The 16,573-nt window shown below is 42.1% G+C and overlaps 2 protein-coding genes across 3 annotated transcripts; one reads left to right on the forward strand and one right to left on the reverse strand.

The window, feature by feature from the left end:
• Positions 1-2,102: 2,102 nt before the first annotated feature.
• ctnnbl1 (catenin, beta like 1) lies at positions 2,103-10,187 on the forward strand. The gene is made up of 16 exons (XM_028993158.1): positions 2,103-2,189; positions 2,293-2,463; positions 2,545-2,651; positions 3,523-3,662; positions 3,779-3,876; positions 4,497-4,590; positions 4,687-4,778; positions 4,893-4,965; positions 5,399-5,457; positions 5,906-6,054; positions 6,450-6,631; positions 6,807-6,904; positions 8,220-8,300; positions 8,888-9,025; positions 9,784-9,856; positions 9,966-10,187. The coding sequence occupies exons 1-16, from the start codon at positions 2,160-2,162 to the stop codon at positions 10,052-10,054; spliced, it is 1,674 nt and encodes a 557-aa protein (XP_028848991.1). The 5' UTR covers positions 2,103-2,159; the 3' UTR covers positions 10,055-10,187.
• Positions 10,188-10,454: 267 nt separating this feature from the next.
• tti1 (TELO2 interacting protein 1) lies at positions 10,455-16,468 on the reverse strand. Of its 2 annotated transcripts, none has more exons than XM_028994150.1 (8): positions 16,363-16,468; positions 13,273-15,591; positions 13,038-13,190; positions 12,800-12,930; positions 11,295-11,435; positions 10,991-11,195; positions 10,825-10,912; positions 10,455-10,755 (listed from the first exon to the last, which is right to left on the reverse strand). In XM_028994150.1, the coding sequence occupies exons 1-8, from the start codon at positions 16,463-16,465 to the stop codon at positions 10,575-10,577; spliced, it is 3,321 nt and encodes a 1,106-aa protein (XP_028849983.1). In that variant the 5' UTR covers positions 16,466-16,468; the 3' UTR covers positions 10,455-10,574. The 2 variants fall into 2 exon arrangements, with proteins under 2 accessions (XP_028849983.1, XP_028849984.1); XM_028994151.1 differs by lacking the exon at positions 16,363-16,468 and having other exon boundaries at positions 13,273-15,213; positions 15,300-15,441.
• Between the last annotated feature and the right edge of the window lie 105 nt (positions 16,469-16,573).

A 16,573-nucleotide genomic window follows, 5' to 3' on the forward strand; every position in this document is an offset into this window, starting at 1 on the left:
TTCCCTTTACTCTAATCCCTCATCGAATGAAGGCTGTTTTACCTTTCATAATTGATGAAACACAGACAGGCTTTATGAAAAATGCACATATCTCTAACAATATAAGATTAGTTTAGGACCTCATTGATTATTCAAAATGTATATATTTATATATTGTTCGTGGATACAATTGAGCATACTTTTATTTTTTCTGAACTCAATAAATTAGGCTTTGGATCTTTTTTTCTGAAACGCCATTAAAGATTTATACACAAATGCAAATTGTTCCATAAAACTTAAATATGGAACTTCAGCAAGATTTGAGGTAAGCAGGCGTATGAGGCAAGGCTGTCCTGTATCACCATATCTATTTCTTATCTGTCCTCAGTTACCTGCTATTCAAATTATATCTAGACCCCTGAAGGGCATCTGTTGTGCAAACATTCATTTTTTGATAAGCCAGCTTGCAGATGACACCACCATCTTTTTGAGAGTTGCATCTGAAGTACCATTGGCTATCAACGCTATTTCAGTCTTTTCCAAAGCTTCAGGTCTGACTCTTAATATGAATAAATGTGAATTGCGAAATTGTGAATAGTTATTTATCCTCTCATTGAGAAAATGAAAAAAGTATTAAACCAATGGTTACAGAGAGACTTGTCTTTAAAAGGCCGTTCTGTACTCTGTAAAGTGGAAGAACTATTTAGACTCATATTTCATATTTCAATCCAAGAACATTTGTTAACCAGTAGACAATTTATTGTTTAACATTTTGGGGAAGAATAAAATCCATTACATTGAGAAAATCAGCAGCAATGAATAGTTATGATAAAGGTGGGCTTCATTTTCTAGATTTTGGGAGTCTAAATAATACTTTTAAGATTAATTGGATAAAGTAGTTCCTACACAATCCAAACTTAATTTGGAACCATATTCCTGCTCATACTTTCTCCCAAATTGGTGGCTTAAATGTTTTGTTGCTATGTGACTACAAACCTGAAAAACTTCTCTTAAACGTTCCCAGTTTCATAAGCATTACTATATTGATAGTTAATTTACAAACAAAATTTCTCTCCTCACAGTTACTTCATTTGGAATAATCATATGTTTTAAGTGAAGTGATTGTCACTTGTGATACACAGCAGCACAGCACACGATGCACAGAGTGCATTTAACCTATCACCCTGAGTGAGCAGTGGGCACCATGACAGGCGCCCGGGGAGCAGTGTGTGGGGACGGTGCTTTGCTCAGTGACACCTCAGTGGCGGATCAGGAATCGAACCGGCAACCTTCTGATTACAGGGCCGCTTCCTTAACTGCTAGGCCACCACTGCCCCATAAAAAACAAGTTGCTGTTCTATCCATACTGGTATAATAATGATGTTCTATAATGATGTTCTTATAGTTAGGCAACTTTTCAATCCAGATGGTTACTTAATGCAACCACATTTAAACTTTCTTGTTCATTAAAAGAATTTACTATCATCATATACTAACCCACCTATTAGATAACACTGCTTAGACCTATGTAATACAGCTGTACGGAAAATTTGCTTCCCTTTAACCTTAAAAAAGACAAATAGAAATATCAGAGCTCCTTTTCAAAGAGAACGTGCCTCTGTTCCCTCTGCTGTAACCTTTTGGAATAGTGGAACTGGAAAGTGGAACTGGATTTGGAGTATTCCCAACAAATTTATTTTGAAAATTGAATATGAAATAATATATAGGTATTACCCTACAAGAGTATATCTAGCTCATTTTAAAGAAGTTGTATGCTCATTTTGGAAATGTGTTTATTTATTTAAAATCATCTGTGTGTGTGTGTGTGTGTGTGTGTGTGTGTGTATATATATAAATAGTGACTCGTCTTTTGCGTTGAAGCTAGTTTATGGAAGTTTTTTTATTCATAGATGTAAATATAGTAACACAAATGTAAATATAGTAACACAATTACCTATTTATTTATTTATTATTAATTTATTTACGTAAATATTTGTTTTTGTTATTAACGTCTGAGTCTCTAAAAAATAAAGAAACAATAAATAACTAAAATAAAATAAAATTTCTACGTCTATTCCGTGACCTGCGTTACGACCCTTTTGCGACAGTAGCGCGATTTCCGGCCCGGATTTCTGTTGCTTGTTTTTCGTGCTGTTTCCCGGGCACAACGTTGGCGCAGGATGGATGTCGGCGAGCTCCTGAATTATCAGGTACTGATCTTTACTCCACGTTCTCCATGTTACCATTCGGAGCAGAGCTTTAAGCTGGCTGCTTGTGAGAATGTGTTTGCGACCCCGTCCTTCTGTCCTGCAGCCTGACCGCGGAACCAAGCGACTTCAGGAGGAGGATGGTGATGAGGACGCGTGGAAAAAACACAAGTCCGGCGCCAGGATTCTACCGCTGGCTGAGCTGGAGGGTGACGAGCAGGACGCTGAAAAGGACACGATTTTGGAGAAGCTGTTAGATCGCGAAGAGGATGCAGAGGTGGGGTATATGTCTGTACTTAATGCTTCATCATTTAGACAGAATATGAAGGGAAACGGCACTGATGCAGTCTTTCAACAGGTGGAACCAGTGGATGAGAGTTCTGTGAAGAAGATGATTTTGACCTTTGAGAAGAGATCATATAAAAACCAAGAGCTAAGAATCAAGTTTCCAGACAACCCAGAAAAGTACGCAGTTTGTACACTCATTTGGAAGTTAATGCTTTTAAAGAAATTGCTCCTGCAAGGTCACAGTAACACAATTTACTCCAGAGGAACAGTATTTGTGTATTTGCATAGAACAAATTGAGCAATGGCTATTGGATATAGACATTGTTACTATGAACCAATCTTGCTTAATGGTTTCAACTATGTTTTATTATTCTAAAATATGCAAAATACAAAAAATCAGTAAGTCTCTAGTTGACCTTTTACATTTACAGCATTTATCAGATGCCCTTATCCAGAGCGACTTACAATCAGTAGTTACAGGGACAGTCTCCCTAGAGCAACTTAGGGTTAAGTATCTTGCTCAGGGACACAATGGTAGTAAGTGGGATTCGAACCCGGGTCTTCTGGTTCATAGGCGAGTGTGTTACCCACTAGGCTACAACCATCCTGACATATCATTACATTTACATTGTACTACATTAGATTTATCAGATGTCCTTATCCAGAGCAATTTACAATCAGTAGTTACAGGGACTGTAAAGTAAGTGTGAAGTGTCTTGCTTAGGGACACGATGGTTTCAAGTGGGGTTTGCACCTGAGCATGGTTACCCACTAGTCTACTGCCACCCCTTCAAAATAAGCATTGAAGACATCTGCATAGTGGACTCCATGTTTTTCTAGTGTAGGTCTTCCATGTAGTTTGTATGAAAGCCAGATTGAGGGAGCGTGTAGTTGGGACCATGAAAATAAACCTGTGTACAATGTAGACATTACAGACCCTTTCAGTAGTAGTGGATTTACTACATGCTCAGCACACAACACTTCAGCTGTAGTAATGTGTGGATTTGAAACCCTATTGAAGTGGTTTTATCCCTGCATCTTCTTCTAGGTTCATGGAAGCAGAACTGGATCTGAATGACATCCTGCAAGAGATGCATGTTATTGCAACTATGCCTGATCTTTATCACCTCTTAGTGGAACTCAATGCCATTCATTCTCTCCTGGGCCTCCTCAGCCACGAGAACTCTGATATCCTTTATTATTCTGTAGAAAAAATACTATAGCATTATTTTATGGTGTGTATATTGAAGATTAAAGAGTATTCATCTGAAGCCACTGCTTTTGAATCCTTAAATCAATACAACATATTTCAATTGCAATAGTTGATCTTCTGCAGGAGTTGACAGACATTGACACTCTCCATGAAAGTGAGGAGGGTGCTGAAGTTCTCATAGATGCTTTGGTAAGTGTATAATATGTTGTATAAACATGGTAATTAGCGCATAATAATTATGTGTATTCATCTGAATGAAGAATAGTTGAATGTTGCATTTACAGCCTCATAGCCTTCAAGAAAAAAAAAAAAAAACTGTTTGGTATAAAAACAAAGTACACAATTTTTAGAGACCTACATACAAGCCTTGTAGGGACATTTTAGAGTTTAGGGTCACTAAAGCAGAGTGAAGAATACCTTGACTGTTTTATTTCTGAATAGGCAGTAAGCAAAAGGTGAACTACCAGCACTAAAGAATAAGGTTATGTTGTATTAGATGACAGCGTTTACAGTAAGGTAAATTAAGTGTTCCTTTTTGTAAGTGACCACCATGACGCAATCAACCTGCCTCTAAAAATGTATATGTAATCAAATTAATTAATTACTTTTTGTCTTTTAAAACAATTTTTTATTTGTATGTAATATATATATATATGTGTGTGTGTGTGTGTGTGTGTGTGTGTGTGTGTGTGTGTGTGTGTGTGTGTGTGTGTGTGTGTATATATATATATATATATATATATAAAAGTAAAAGGTTCTAACTGTCGGTCATTGATTTGGGTTGACATTGTTCTCCATTATTATGCTAGTTAGAGGGGCAAATCGTGGCCTTGTTGGTGCAAAACATGGAGCGGCTCGATGAGCAAGTGAAGGAGGAGGCAGATGGTGTTCACAATACCCTTTGTGAGTGTTGCTCCTGGATGCCTCGAAAACATCTAAACGTGCATGGCATTTATGTAATGCATTTTTTTTTTTTTTTTTAACTTTGTACTCTCACAGCAATCATCGAAAATATTGCAGAATTCAAACCTGGACTATGTGCAGAGGCAGCACAACAGGGCCTGATGCAGTGGTTATTAAAAAGACTCAAGGTACACATAGGATAGTGTCTGTCTTGTGTCTCAATCAGCAAAAAGTTATTCTATTGCCCAGCCCTACCGATTCCTGGGCTATGCTTGGAACGTGCTTGAATTTTTTTTCTATAGGCAAAGCTACCATTTGATTCTAACAAGCTCTACTGCAGTGAGATTCTGGCCATCCTGCTTCAGAACAATGATGGTACGATGAAATACATCTTTTAATTCAGTGTGTTTGATATAAGGAGGACTATAATGCATGTGTTGTTGCATACACTGCAACTTCACACACATATTACAGCCTCACCAGGTAATCATGGTGTAAACATGTGAGTGATTCAAGATTTTTCAGTTTTAGGTTTATTTTCACATGTATAGTGCACACAAGGTTATTCAGTGTGGCTTTGTAATACATAAACTGTGTATAATTAAAAACAAATGCTAAATTTGTACAAAATATAATACAAATAGAATCTTAAACCTTTTTTGAAAGTAGAGAGCACAGCTATATAGTCTCCAAATAAAGTGGCTGCAAAGTTGGATACAGTTTGGAATGAGTTTGAATTGTTCGGTGTTATATGTCTGGGACGTCTGTTGATCTATTTGTAGTAAAATGGCCTATTTTCTCCTCTCAGTCAACAGGGAACTCCTGGGGGAGTTGGACGGGATTGATGTGTTACTGCAGCAGCTTTCAGTAAGATGGGCTTTGTAATTTCACAATAACAGCAATCGTGGTATTTTGTTGTGTTATTAACCATTTAGCCAAATTTGAATCACTGAGTAGTAAAAATGAGGTTTAAGCATCAAACGCAGTGATTTTTGGGCATACACTCTTATCTGGGAAGATTGCACGTCCAGAGTCTGCCACAGACCACCATACCTGTTGCCTTCTGTTTGGTGAACTAATTAATCGTGGAGCCATGATTTATGCCCACACATTTCATTTCACGCATCACGATTTTTTTAAATAAACATTTTTTGGCTGTGTAAAAATAAAAATTGTGGCTGTGTAATCAACACCAAAACCTGCCATACTGACGTATCTGAGATGAGGCTCTGTGATGGCCATCCTCCCCAAATAATTATGTAGGCGTGTGAGATGTGAGGATATGTCTTCTAGACTTAATTTCTTCATTCATTAGGTGTTCAAGCGGCATAACCCAGCCACACCTGAAGAGCAGGAGATGATGGAGAACCTGTTTGATGCTCTCTGTTCCTGCCTCATGTTAGGGGCCAACAGAGATCGTTTCCTCAGAGGAGAGGGTCTCCAGCTGATGAACCTCATGCTCCGGTAAATATTGATCTGCATATTTTCCTCTTGTTTTTCTTCTGTAGTCAAATGGAGTGAAATAGTAAGTGCTGCTTTGTAAGATTGATTTTAAGGATACACATAATAATTTCTTACTGGGAGTCTAAAAGCTACTAAAGTCACCTGAAACAGTTGGTACATTTACATGCCATTAGTTAACATCATAGTTAACATGTAAAAAGCCCTGTTCTAGTGGAGTCAGACATGCATCTTCTGTGGGTCAAGGACGGTATCATATTTTAATGGTTTGGCAAATACACAATACATCCATAGTTTGGCAAAACTGTGCATGAAAATGTATTGAATGTTTGACTACGACAGCAAATACCTATAGGATGATGGGATGCATTGTGTTTACTTTTGCTGATGCACTCTAGGGAAAAGAAGATGTCTCGTGCAAGTGCCCTGAAAGTTCTGGATCATGCCATGATTGGCCAAGAGGGATCAGATAACTGCCATAAGTTTGTGGATATCTTGGGATTGAGGACAATATTTCCCCTCTTCATGAAGACACCAAAAAGGATGAAAAAAGTTGGGATATCAGACAAAGAGCATGAAGGTTTGCACTCAACTTTGTAAAATTTGTCTGCATTGTACTTGATTTTTTCACTGCTGCTTGCCCAGCAGCTTTCCCCCATTCTTTCCATATCACCTGATCCATGCACTCATTTTTTAAATTTTCTTTGCAATTAACTGTATGATCAGATGTTTAAATAAATCAACCTCCATTTCAGAGCATGTTTGTTCCGTCATCGCTTCAATGCTGAGAAATCTCAAGGCCCAGCAGAGAACTCGGCTCCTCAACAAGTTCACAGAAAACGATTGTGAAAAGGTATGTCACTTACTGACTCAGTTTTTCTTGCTCTATTGAGAGGTTACGGGGTGAAGTTTTTAGCAAACAACATGCGTGATAATATTATTCGGTTGAGTTGGCTAAACTTAGATATTAAATAGAAATCATTGAAAACTTTCAATAAATAAGATGCATTGAGGTGAATCTGGAAGCTGTTTGGGGGTGAGAATACTGCTACAGGATTTAGATTAGGATGATACAATAAAATGTGTCCTCTGCTTTCAACCATCACCCTTAGTGGGCAGCCATGACAGGCACCCTGGGTGCAGTGTGTGGGAACAGTACATTGAGAAAGATTCTCTTGGTATTGGCCCCAATATTAAGCCTGTTCCTGTACACAATGAGAACATTACACGGAAAACACAAAATGAGGTGTCTATCACCCCAATACAATTGCCTCTGTAGCTCAAAAATGTCTGAAGTGAAACAAACACCGTATGTATGACATCCACTAAGTCTCTCACAATATCTTTAACTTATTGTGAGTATTGTAAATTCATTTAAATCTTTAAAAACACCTCATTATGGAGAGGACTCTGCTAACAAAATTTATTGTAATTTTGGAATCTTATACAATGAAATTATTTCTGCTCTTGCACATAGACACGGGATTCTAATTAGCCAGACTGAAAGATAACAGGCTCAGGTGCCGGAAGGACCACACAGACTTAGGGTGTGGATCAGGGAAAATGCATGGTCATAGATGGATGTTCACGAAGTGCTTGGTACTTAAGCTGCTCCATAGTAGTGATCTAGCAGCTTGCAAAAAAAGGAGAGATGACTCTACTATGCGTGCATGTACCACATTCTTTCAGTTCTGTCAGATGAAGTTTCCTTTATCGTTAGATGACACGAAACAGTGCTGGTCAAGGATTTTCTATTTAGTTATCTTACTTTTCATGGTGATTTCTCTCCAGATGCCTGGTGAATGTAGACGTTCTCCCAGCTGTCTCAGTCAAGTTGGTTCCACAAATTCGGCCAGTTGTAAATGTGCAACAGAAAACCACACGTGCAAAAAAAGAAATAATTATTTTGCAGATGCCGCGGACGTTTTCGTACATTTCTTTGCCGAGTTTGTGTGATGTGTGTAGACTGTGAAGCGCTGGCATTGTCCATTGAGAAAATGTATACTATGTAAAATGTTTAAAAGAGGTGATTTTGGGTATGTAATAAATAATGATACTGTTCAGTGAGTATACACTGTATTCCTATCAAAAATGTTTCTGTCACTTGCCATCTTATCCAGCAATTCATTTTACGTGGTGTGTACTAATCTCCTGTACCTTTTCTGAAGGTGGATCGGCTGTTGGAGCTCCATTTTAAATACTTGGAAGCTGTGCAGCTTGCTGATAAGAGGATTGAAGGCGAGAAACACGTAAGCACAGTTGACACCTTATCTTTATCTACGTGTCCATGAGCAAGCAGATTCTGGAAATATAATAAATCCATTAAGAGAATTTGAGTTTTAATTTGGATTTATTTTTATGTTTGCCCTATAATTATGCCAGTCACAGTTATTACATAATAACAATAGTTTTTTTTACTGTTATAATAGTTTCTGTTTATATCTATATGAACGGAAATTAAATTTGTTTGAATATTTCATATTTCGATATCATATTTTTGGTGCTTGTTTAATTGTCTTCTTTGTGCTGTTTCTTCCGTTTACCTGCACGATTGGAGAATTTCTGACTTATCTGTATCACAAAGTGAGAGCCAACTAATTTGGATAAAAGAATAGGTCACATTTGTAGGAGGAATACTAATACAACAAATATACCAACTATACAAAAAATATGATTAGGCCTTCTGCTAATTAAGATGAGTGGGCGAAAAAAACAGCAATTAAATTGTTAATAATCATGAAAAATGTCACGATCGTGAAATACCAGAATGGAGATCAGGGGCATGAGGCCATCAGCAGAAAAAAGGTGGAAATGTTGTGATTTACGTTTGGTTCAGGATATGGTGCGTCGGGGGGAGATCTTGGATGATGGCATGGAAGATGAGTTTTACATACGCCGCCTGGATGCTGGGCTCTTTGTTCTGCAGCAGTTGTGCTACATCATTGTGGAGATTAGCAGTGCTGGGATCCCACAGGTTGTAATTTTCTGCTCTTTTGGCATATACACTCCTCAAAAGAATAAAGGGAACACTCGAACAACGCAATGTTACTCCAAGTCAATCACACATCTGTCAAATCAGACTGTCCACTTAGGCAGCAACACTGACAGTCAATTTCACATACTGTTGTGCAAATGGAATAGACAACAGGTAGAAATTCTAGACAATTAGCAAGACTTTCCCACCCAATAAAGGCGTGGCTCTGCAGGTGGTGATCACAGACCACTTCTCAGTTCCTATGCTTTCTGGCTGATGTTTTGGTCAGTTTTGAATGCTGGCGAGTCTACAACCCACACAAGTGGCTCAGGTAGTGCAGCTCATCCAGGATGGCACATCAATGCGAGCTGTGGCAAGAAGGTTTGCTGTGTCTGTCAGCGTAGTGTCCGGAGCATGGCGGCGCTACCATGAGACAGGCCAGTACATCAGGAGACGTGGAGGAGGCTGAATGAGGGCTGTGCAGCACGTTTGTCATTTGCCAGAGAACACCAACATTGGCAAATTCACCACTGGCGCCCTGTGCTCTTCAGAGGAAAGCAGGTTCACACTGAGCGATGCAATGCACACAATGACAATGCTAGACCTCATGTTCAGGCGCTGTAAGAAGGTCAGGTTCCCTTTATTCTTTGAGCAGTGTAGATTCATTTAATGACAATTGAATTCATTAAGTGTAGTAATTTGCTAAATTTGTTCATGTTGTAGACCTTAACCATTTTTTTTTATAATTTCTTAACTAGCTTCATCAGAGGGTGCATCAGATTCTCAACATGAGAGGAGGCTCCACTAAAGTTGTCAGACACATTTTGAGAGGTTAGTTGAATGCTTTTAATCTTGATGAAGGCAGCACCCTTGTTTGTTTCACATAATTCTATATATTTCTTAATTGTAAGTCACCCTTGTGTGTGTGGTTTTTTTGCAGAATATGCTGAAAACATTGGTGTTGATAAGACAGAAGATTTTAAAGAAAATGAACGTAGGAGGATCATGGAACTCTTGGAAAACTTCTGAACATTTTTCTTGACTTTTCTGTACACTTTGAGACACCTTGTGTTCGTCCCAATTTTGTTTTCTATTAAGGTAAAAAATGATTAGATTTATGTACTGTTCTTTTTTTTAAATAAAGTTAATTGTGCCACCATAATTGAGTCACTTCTGCAGGCTCATAGTGGGGGGAGAGTCTCATACCTGTCGATTGTTTACATTTATCAGATATCCAGAGCAACTCACAATTAGTAGTCAGAGGGACTGTCCCCCTGGGGACGCTCGGGGACAGACTTTGTGGCATGGGCACTACCACCCCCTGGTGGTGAGGTCCAATCAGATGGCTGTACTATACCACCACTGATCCAGAGACCGTGGAAACAAGTACACATGTTCTTGGTTGCATCAGTCACTCCTTTGCAAAAAATGAATTTCTTTCAGCATAGCCGGTTTATTACAAAAAAGGAAAAGCGCACATACATACACAATATGCTCCTCCATAAAGAAGCATTGGAAACTTTAGCATGAAGCTCACAATGACACCTGTTCACTGGAGCTCCTGTAGGAGTTTCTGCACATTTTCCGTAAACTCATTTATCTGCGCTGAAGCCCTCAGTGGAGGTGGCCACAGGTCACAGTGAGGAGGGGGATCTGGCTCTGGGCTGTACAGGTCAGACAGGGTCAGCCAGCATGAGTCCGGATCCAGCTGATGCAGAGCATGAAAGGTGCTGGAAGAAGTAAGTAAATGTGGGCCACTGGGTCAGAGCGTGGTGGGACACGTCTGGTTTAGTCTTTACCTGAGACAGGCGTCCTGTAGTTTCTGCGGCTGGCAGCTGCTGAGATACGGCACACATGCATCCCAGACCAAGTCCAGATCGGAATCGGCTGCAAGCGGCGGTTTACAGGAGCATACTCATGACAATGACAATAAAATGGCCACTGGCTTTTTAATGTGGTACCTACCCAGATCCAGGCTGACGCACAGAGGTCCAAGGCCCTCCACCACGGTCAGCTGCAGCTTGTAGGCCAGCGTTTGGGTGTAGATGGGCGCCGCCTTGCTGCTGACCACAGCCTGTCTGGACAGAGAGGCGGTCAGCTTTGGCATCACCTCTTTGGACACCCTCTTCCTCAGAAAGTCTTTACACGTTTCACCCATTGTGCACAGGACCTGGTACAGATCCAGGAACAGAGGAAGAAGAAGTGCATGTTAAAAATGATCCAAAAAGAAATGTGGTTGGAGAGGATGGGAGGAGTGATGGGTCCATACGGTGAAGGCACGGCGCACGGCCAGTGGGTGGTCATTCGTGAGGCGCTGCAAAAGAGGTGGCCAGCAGCGGTGGACCAGCGGCAGCAGCTCATCCCCCTCCTCAGATAGCAGATGGACACAGTTCTCCACCACGTCCAACACCTGCACACCCCACAATTTATAAACGAGTCACATGATGTCCCTAAAAGCGGCCCTATATGACACCTACTATCACTCGATAACCAAAAACACACACGTATATACAGCCTGTAATATATTACACACACACAGCTCAAAAAAATAAAGAGAATAGACATCTTAGATCTGAATGAATGAAATATTCTTATTAAACACTTTGTTTTTTACGTGGTTCTTGGAGTCACACTCAAAGTATCTATGCTCCTGATGAGGTGGTGCAGCGAGACATGATGTTCCAGTTGGAATCAGGTCTGGGGAACGGGTAGTCCAGTCCATGGCATCAAAGCCTTCATCTTGCAGGAACTGCTGACACTCCAGCCACATGAGGTCTAACATTGTCTTGTATTAGGAGGGACCAGGGGACCAGGTCCAACCGCACCAGCATATGGTTTCAACAGGGGGGTCTGAAAATCTCATCTCGGTTCCTACCACAAGGAGGGATGTGTCCCCCCCAAAGAAATGCCCCCAGCTTAGTGTCCCACACTGACCCACTGGTAAACCGGGCATGCTGGAGGACGTTTCAGGCAGCAGAACGTTCTCCACGGCGTCACCAGACTCGGTCACGCCTGTCACATGTGCCCAGTGTAAACCTGCTTTATTCTGTGAAGAGCACAGTGAGAATTTAGCCAATCTCTGTGTTCTCAAACATGCTGCACATCCACCTGTGGATGTTAGGCCCTCATACCACTCTCATGAAGTCTGTTTCTGACTGTTTGAAGAGACACATGCATATCTGTGGCTTGCTGGAGGTCGTTTTGCTCTGGCAGTGCTCCTCCTGTTCCTCCTTGCACAAAGATGGAGTCCTGCTGCAGGTTTGTTCATCTGCGGCCTCCTCCACGTCTCCTGATGTACTGGCCTGTCTCCTGGTAGCGCCGCCATGCTCCGGACACTACGCTGACAGACACAGCAAACCTTCTTGCCACAGCTTGCATTGATGTGCCATCCTGGATGAGCTGCACTACCTGAGCCACTTGTGTGGGTTGTAGACTCGCCAGCATTCAAAAGTGTCCAAAACATCAGCCAGAAAGCATAGGAACTGAGAAGTGGTCTGTGGTCACCACCTGCAGAGCCACGCCTTTATTGGGTGGGAATGTCTTTGCTAATTGTCTAGAATTTCTACCTGTTGTCTATTCCATTTGCACAACAGTATGTGAAATTGACTGTCAGTGTTGCTGCCTAAGTGGACAGTCTGATTTGACAGATGTGTGATTGACTTGGAGTAACATTGCGTTGTTCGAGTGTTCCCTTTATTTTTTTGAGTATATATATATATATACACACACACACACACACACACACACACACACACACAGCCTGTAATGCTGTACCTTGAGACGTAGTGCCAGACGGGGATCAGACAGCAGATGAATACAGCGCTCCATGATGTTTTTACTGATGGATATGTGATTTAGGTTGGTTTTCTCTCCATCATTTTCCTGCTGACAAGGGGGGTACACATCTGGGGGGTGGGAATAGCAAGATTCATACTTTTATTTCAGTGTCCACAGCTGGATACCTGGAATACAAATTAATAACTAGCAACATGTTTATTAAATAAATTCATGCCTTGCTCCTCAAGTTCATCTGTCCAAGCGCCTTCAGCCAGCTCCTTCTGCCTCTTATGTTCGAGGACAAAATGCCTCGCATTAAATTCTGTCCTGGCCATCTTGGTTATAGTTGCTGCCCTCTCCTTTCTGGCACTCGTTGGGAACCATTTTACTGTTTACCAGGAAAAAAAAATGGAATTCTTTACCAAAAATCGTATAATAGACAGATACATATCAAAGCAACATCAACTTACTAAGTGCCTTCATGACTGAGTGGATCAGGGCCCCGAAGAGTGGTGCCCTCTGATCATAGTTGAGATCCAATGCCGCGAGAACATCTTCCACAATATCCCCCAACAAAGGCAGCAGGCTGGCATCAGAGTACTCAAACATGGCCGCCAAAACCTGTGGAGCGTGAGGATGGACACTCGGCCTGCCCAGGTTCAAGGTGATGTCATTGAGGAGGTAGTCTGCATTGGAGTTAATCAGGTGTTTGGGCGAGTCGTAGCCACAGGCTTGGCACATGCTCCATATGGCTGAGGTGGCTGCCAGGCTGACCATCAGGGACTCGTCCCCAGCCTTTTCCAGGACCGGGTAGAGAAGTGCCATTAGAAGCAGTTGGAAGTCTGCACCAAGGGCCAGGGCAAAACTGCTGATTCCATCTAACTGAATGCAGATCTGCCAGATGTTACTGTTAAAATGCTGAATTGTCAAGGACCTGGTTTTTGGGTGGGCCTGCAGTTGAAGGTTCCCAGGACTTTTTGCCGTCTTTTCATCCTGATCTTCAGTCATGGACCGGTCAGCAGTTGTGGGTAAATTCCAGTTTTCAGCACTAGTATACTCTTCAGTAATGAGAGAAACTAATGACTTCAAATCCTGTCCACTTGCTGACCTTCTCTGGTCCAGACATGCCTCCAAGCAGACCCCTGCTGCCCCAGTAATGATCTCATTAAGCACCAAGGCAGACTGCTTCCGATACACTGACGACTCTTTGTAGAGGCTCAGGAAGTGATCCACCAGAAGGTGAACGTTCCCATAGCGACCCAACATTCTGCAGATCTCTTGAACGACTGCGATAATCTGCTCATCTCTAAAGTACACAAAATTCTTCCTCCATGAAACAGGCCCCTGATTTTCCGACCCAGTCCCTGGCTGACTTACCAAACTCCTCTCCTCAACAACATGCACATCCGTTACATCCATTTCTAAAAGTTGCACCAGGGCTTTGGAAATCCGCTGCAGGTGAACGGCTGAATTCAGCACCATCTCAATTTGTGGCCCCAGAATCTTCAGGTATCCTAAGAAAATATTGAGCACAAAGAGCTTCCGCTGGTCATCTGAAGCCCGCATCAGACGCGGCAAAGAGGAGGCCAAGCCAAGGAGATTTTCCGAAAGGAAATTAGTCAAGTCCTTGCAGCTGGAAGACTGGCTCCTTTGTGCCACTTCCTTCAGCACCCGACTGCAAGAGTCCCTCACAGAGGGCTCCTCGTCATTGGCAGCCCCAACCAAAGTCTCCAGAAGTGACCCGGTACATTCACCCAGTGACTTGGAGCAGTTGGACAAAAGGTAATTGGACAGGTTGACCAACTCTTGCCGTACTCTCCAGTGCTGATGAGCTGAAGTGTGAGAAATGATCCTCTGCAAAAGAATCAAAAGCCTTTCTGATGTTCTGCTGGTCCAGTCAGAGGATCGGTGCGCCATAAGCTCTCTTATCCTCCCAAGCTCTGGTGTCCCTGCGGCTTCTGTAACAGCGGCGTCCTCGAGCTGCGAGTCGGCCATCGCTATTCCCACAGTTCCATACCAAACCTTCATAGCTCTCACCGTCACGCCATGGCCTTGCCTCACATCTCCACTAATCACATGACTTAAACTCTGTGTGATTCCTGGTAGGAAAGATGCCAGTGAAGATCCGATTAGACGGCTCTCCTCAGGACTCGGGTCTACGTGGATTTGGGAACAGTCGCATTGCAGAGTTAACGTCTGAAGGCACTTTAGCGCAGCGACTTGCACAATACGCACTTTCTCCTGAGCAAGAGCCAGCAAGAGGGAGACTGCAGCACCCAGTCCAGGTAGCATGCTAGGTTCATACAGGTGGAAAACCACGTCACCATACGCTGCATGCAGCAGGGCGTCAAGGCACCCAAGCTCAGCTACCTTGAGCTCCTCTGAGACTGACGCTGGCTTCCCAGGGTCATCTGGAGAACATAGACAGAGGCACAGGTCAGAGAAGAGATCCCGTAGCGACTCCCAGGTCCTTACACAGGAGTTCTCCAGCACGTACCTAATGACCTCCATCACTGCCTGGACTACAGCCTCTTGCCTCGGCCCAGGTATTTTCAGGACAAAGCGCAAGGGGAAAAGAACATAGTCCTGCAGCTGCTGCAGGGCCTCATTACTGACATGCTGCAGACGCGCCTTCAAACCATCTACGTTTTTCACCGAAGGCTCTCGGGTTAGAAGAACGCAGGAGGGACGAAGGAATGCAAAAGCTTTCTTTGGCTCCTCAATCTGGCCCATTATCTTGTAAGAGGACAGAGCTTCAGTAGAACATCCTGTCCTCTTCTGATCCAGTTCTACAAAAAAAAGCAGCAATTAACTTTTTTTCCAATCACAAGGAAACAAATTCTACAAAAGTCATTACGGCCTTGAAATGACGTTTCATATGATTGGCTGACTGAAGGTCATCCCAAAAAGCCACCCCCAGACAAGCTCTCCTGGAATCTCTCATGCTCATCATGATCTGGGTGCTGAAGAACTTGATTAACGTGGGGCAAACACTTAACTGAGGACACAAAGCCTCCATATCGATTATAAAATTATAATATAAGAGTTAAAAACTAAGCAACAAGTGCTTGCATCTGGAAGGTCTCTACACACCCCTCACATGCACTCTTCATCTTCCTGCCATCTGCAAAAAGAATTCGGGCCCTCACTGCCAGACTATACATCAAGCCATCAGACACCTGAACACTCAGGGACTTTCCACTCACACACTACCTCTGTTATAGGGAGTAATGTTATCTATTATTTCATTTTGCACTTTTATCATTCATTTCACCTGTTTAGTTTGTTGTCTACATGCTTTTTGTTAAATGGTAGTGAAATGACAGTTCATATTATTCCACAGGAATGGGATGTGGGCAGTGACTGAATGATCATGTGATAAGCACTAACACACTTACATTCATTCGGTGAGGTTTAGTGCAAAGTAACACAAACGACTGTGTATCAAGTGCTATGGGTTTTGAACACATCGAGACACGTTTGATTTCGTTTTCATTCGTCTAAAAAAAGTCATTTCCAACACAACGCAACTTTCCACCACAATTGTAAAGACCGCTCACCTCCCTTCCTCAGTCTGTTGGCGTAGCGGCCATGTGGTAAAATGAAGAAAAGGATGAAGTAATGAAATCCTGTATAACACAGCACGGCGAATGACCCGGACATACGTCATTTATACGCGACGTTTCTTAAGACGCGTTGTCGGTTGCCCCGTTGGTACCGTATGTCAGCGCGTCCGCCATGTTGCGAGTGGCAGTCTATCATTGTAAAGGT

Source organism: Denticeps clupeoides, chromosome 10, assembly GCF_900700375.1.
Source record: "Denticeps clupeoides chromosome 10, fDenClu1.1, whole genome shotgun sequence".
Lineage (NCBI taxonomy): Eukaryota > Metazoa > Chordata > Actinopteri > Clupeiformes > Denticipitidae > Denticeps > Denticeps clupeoides.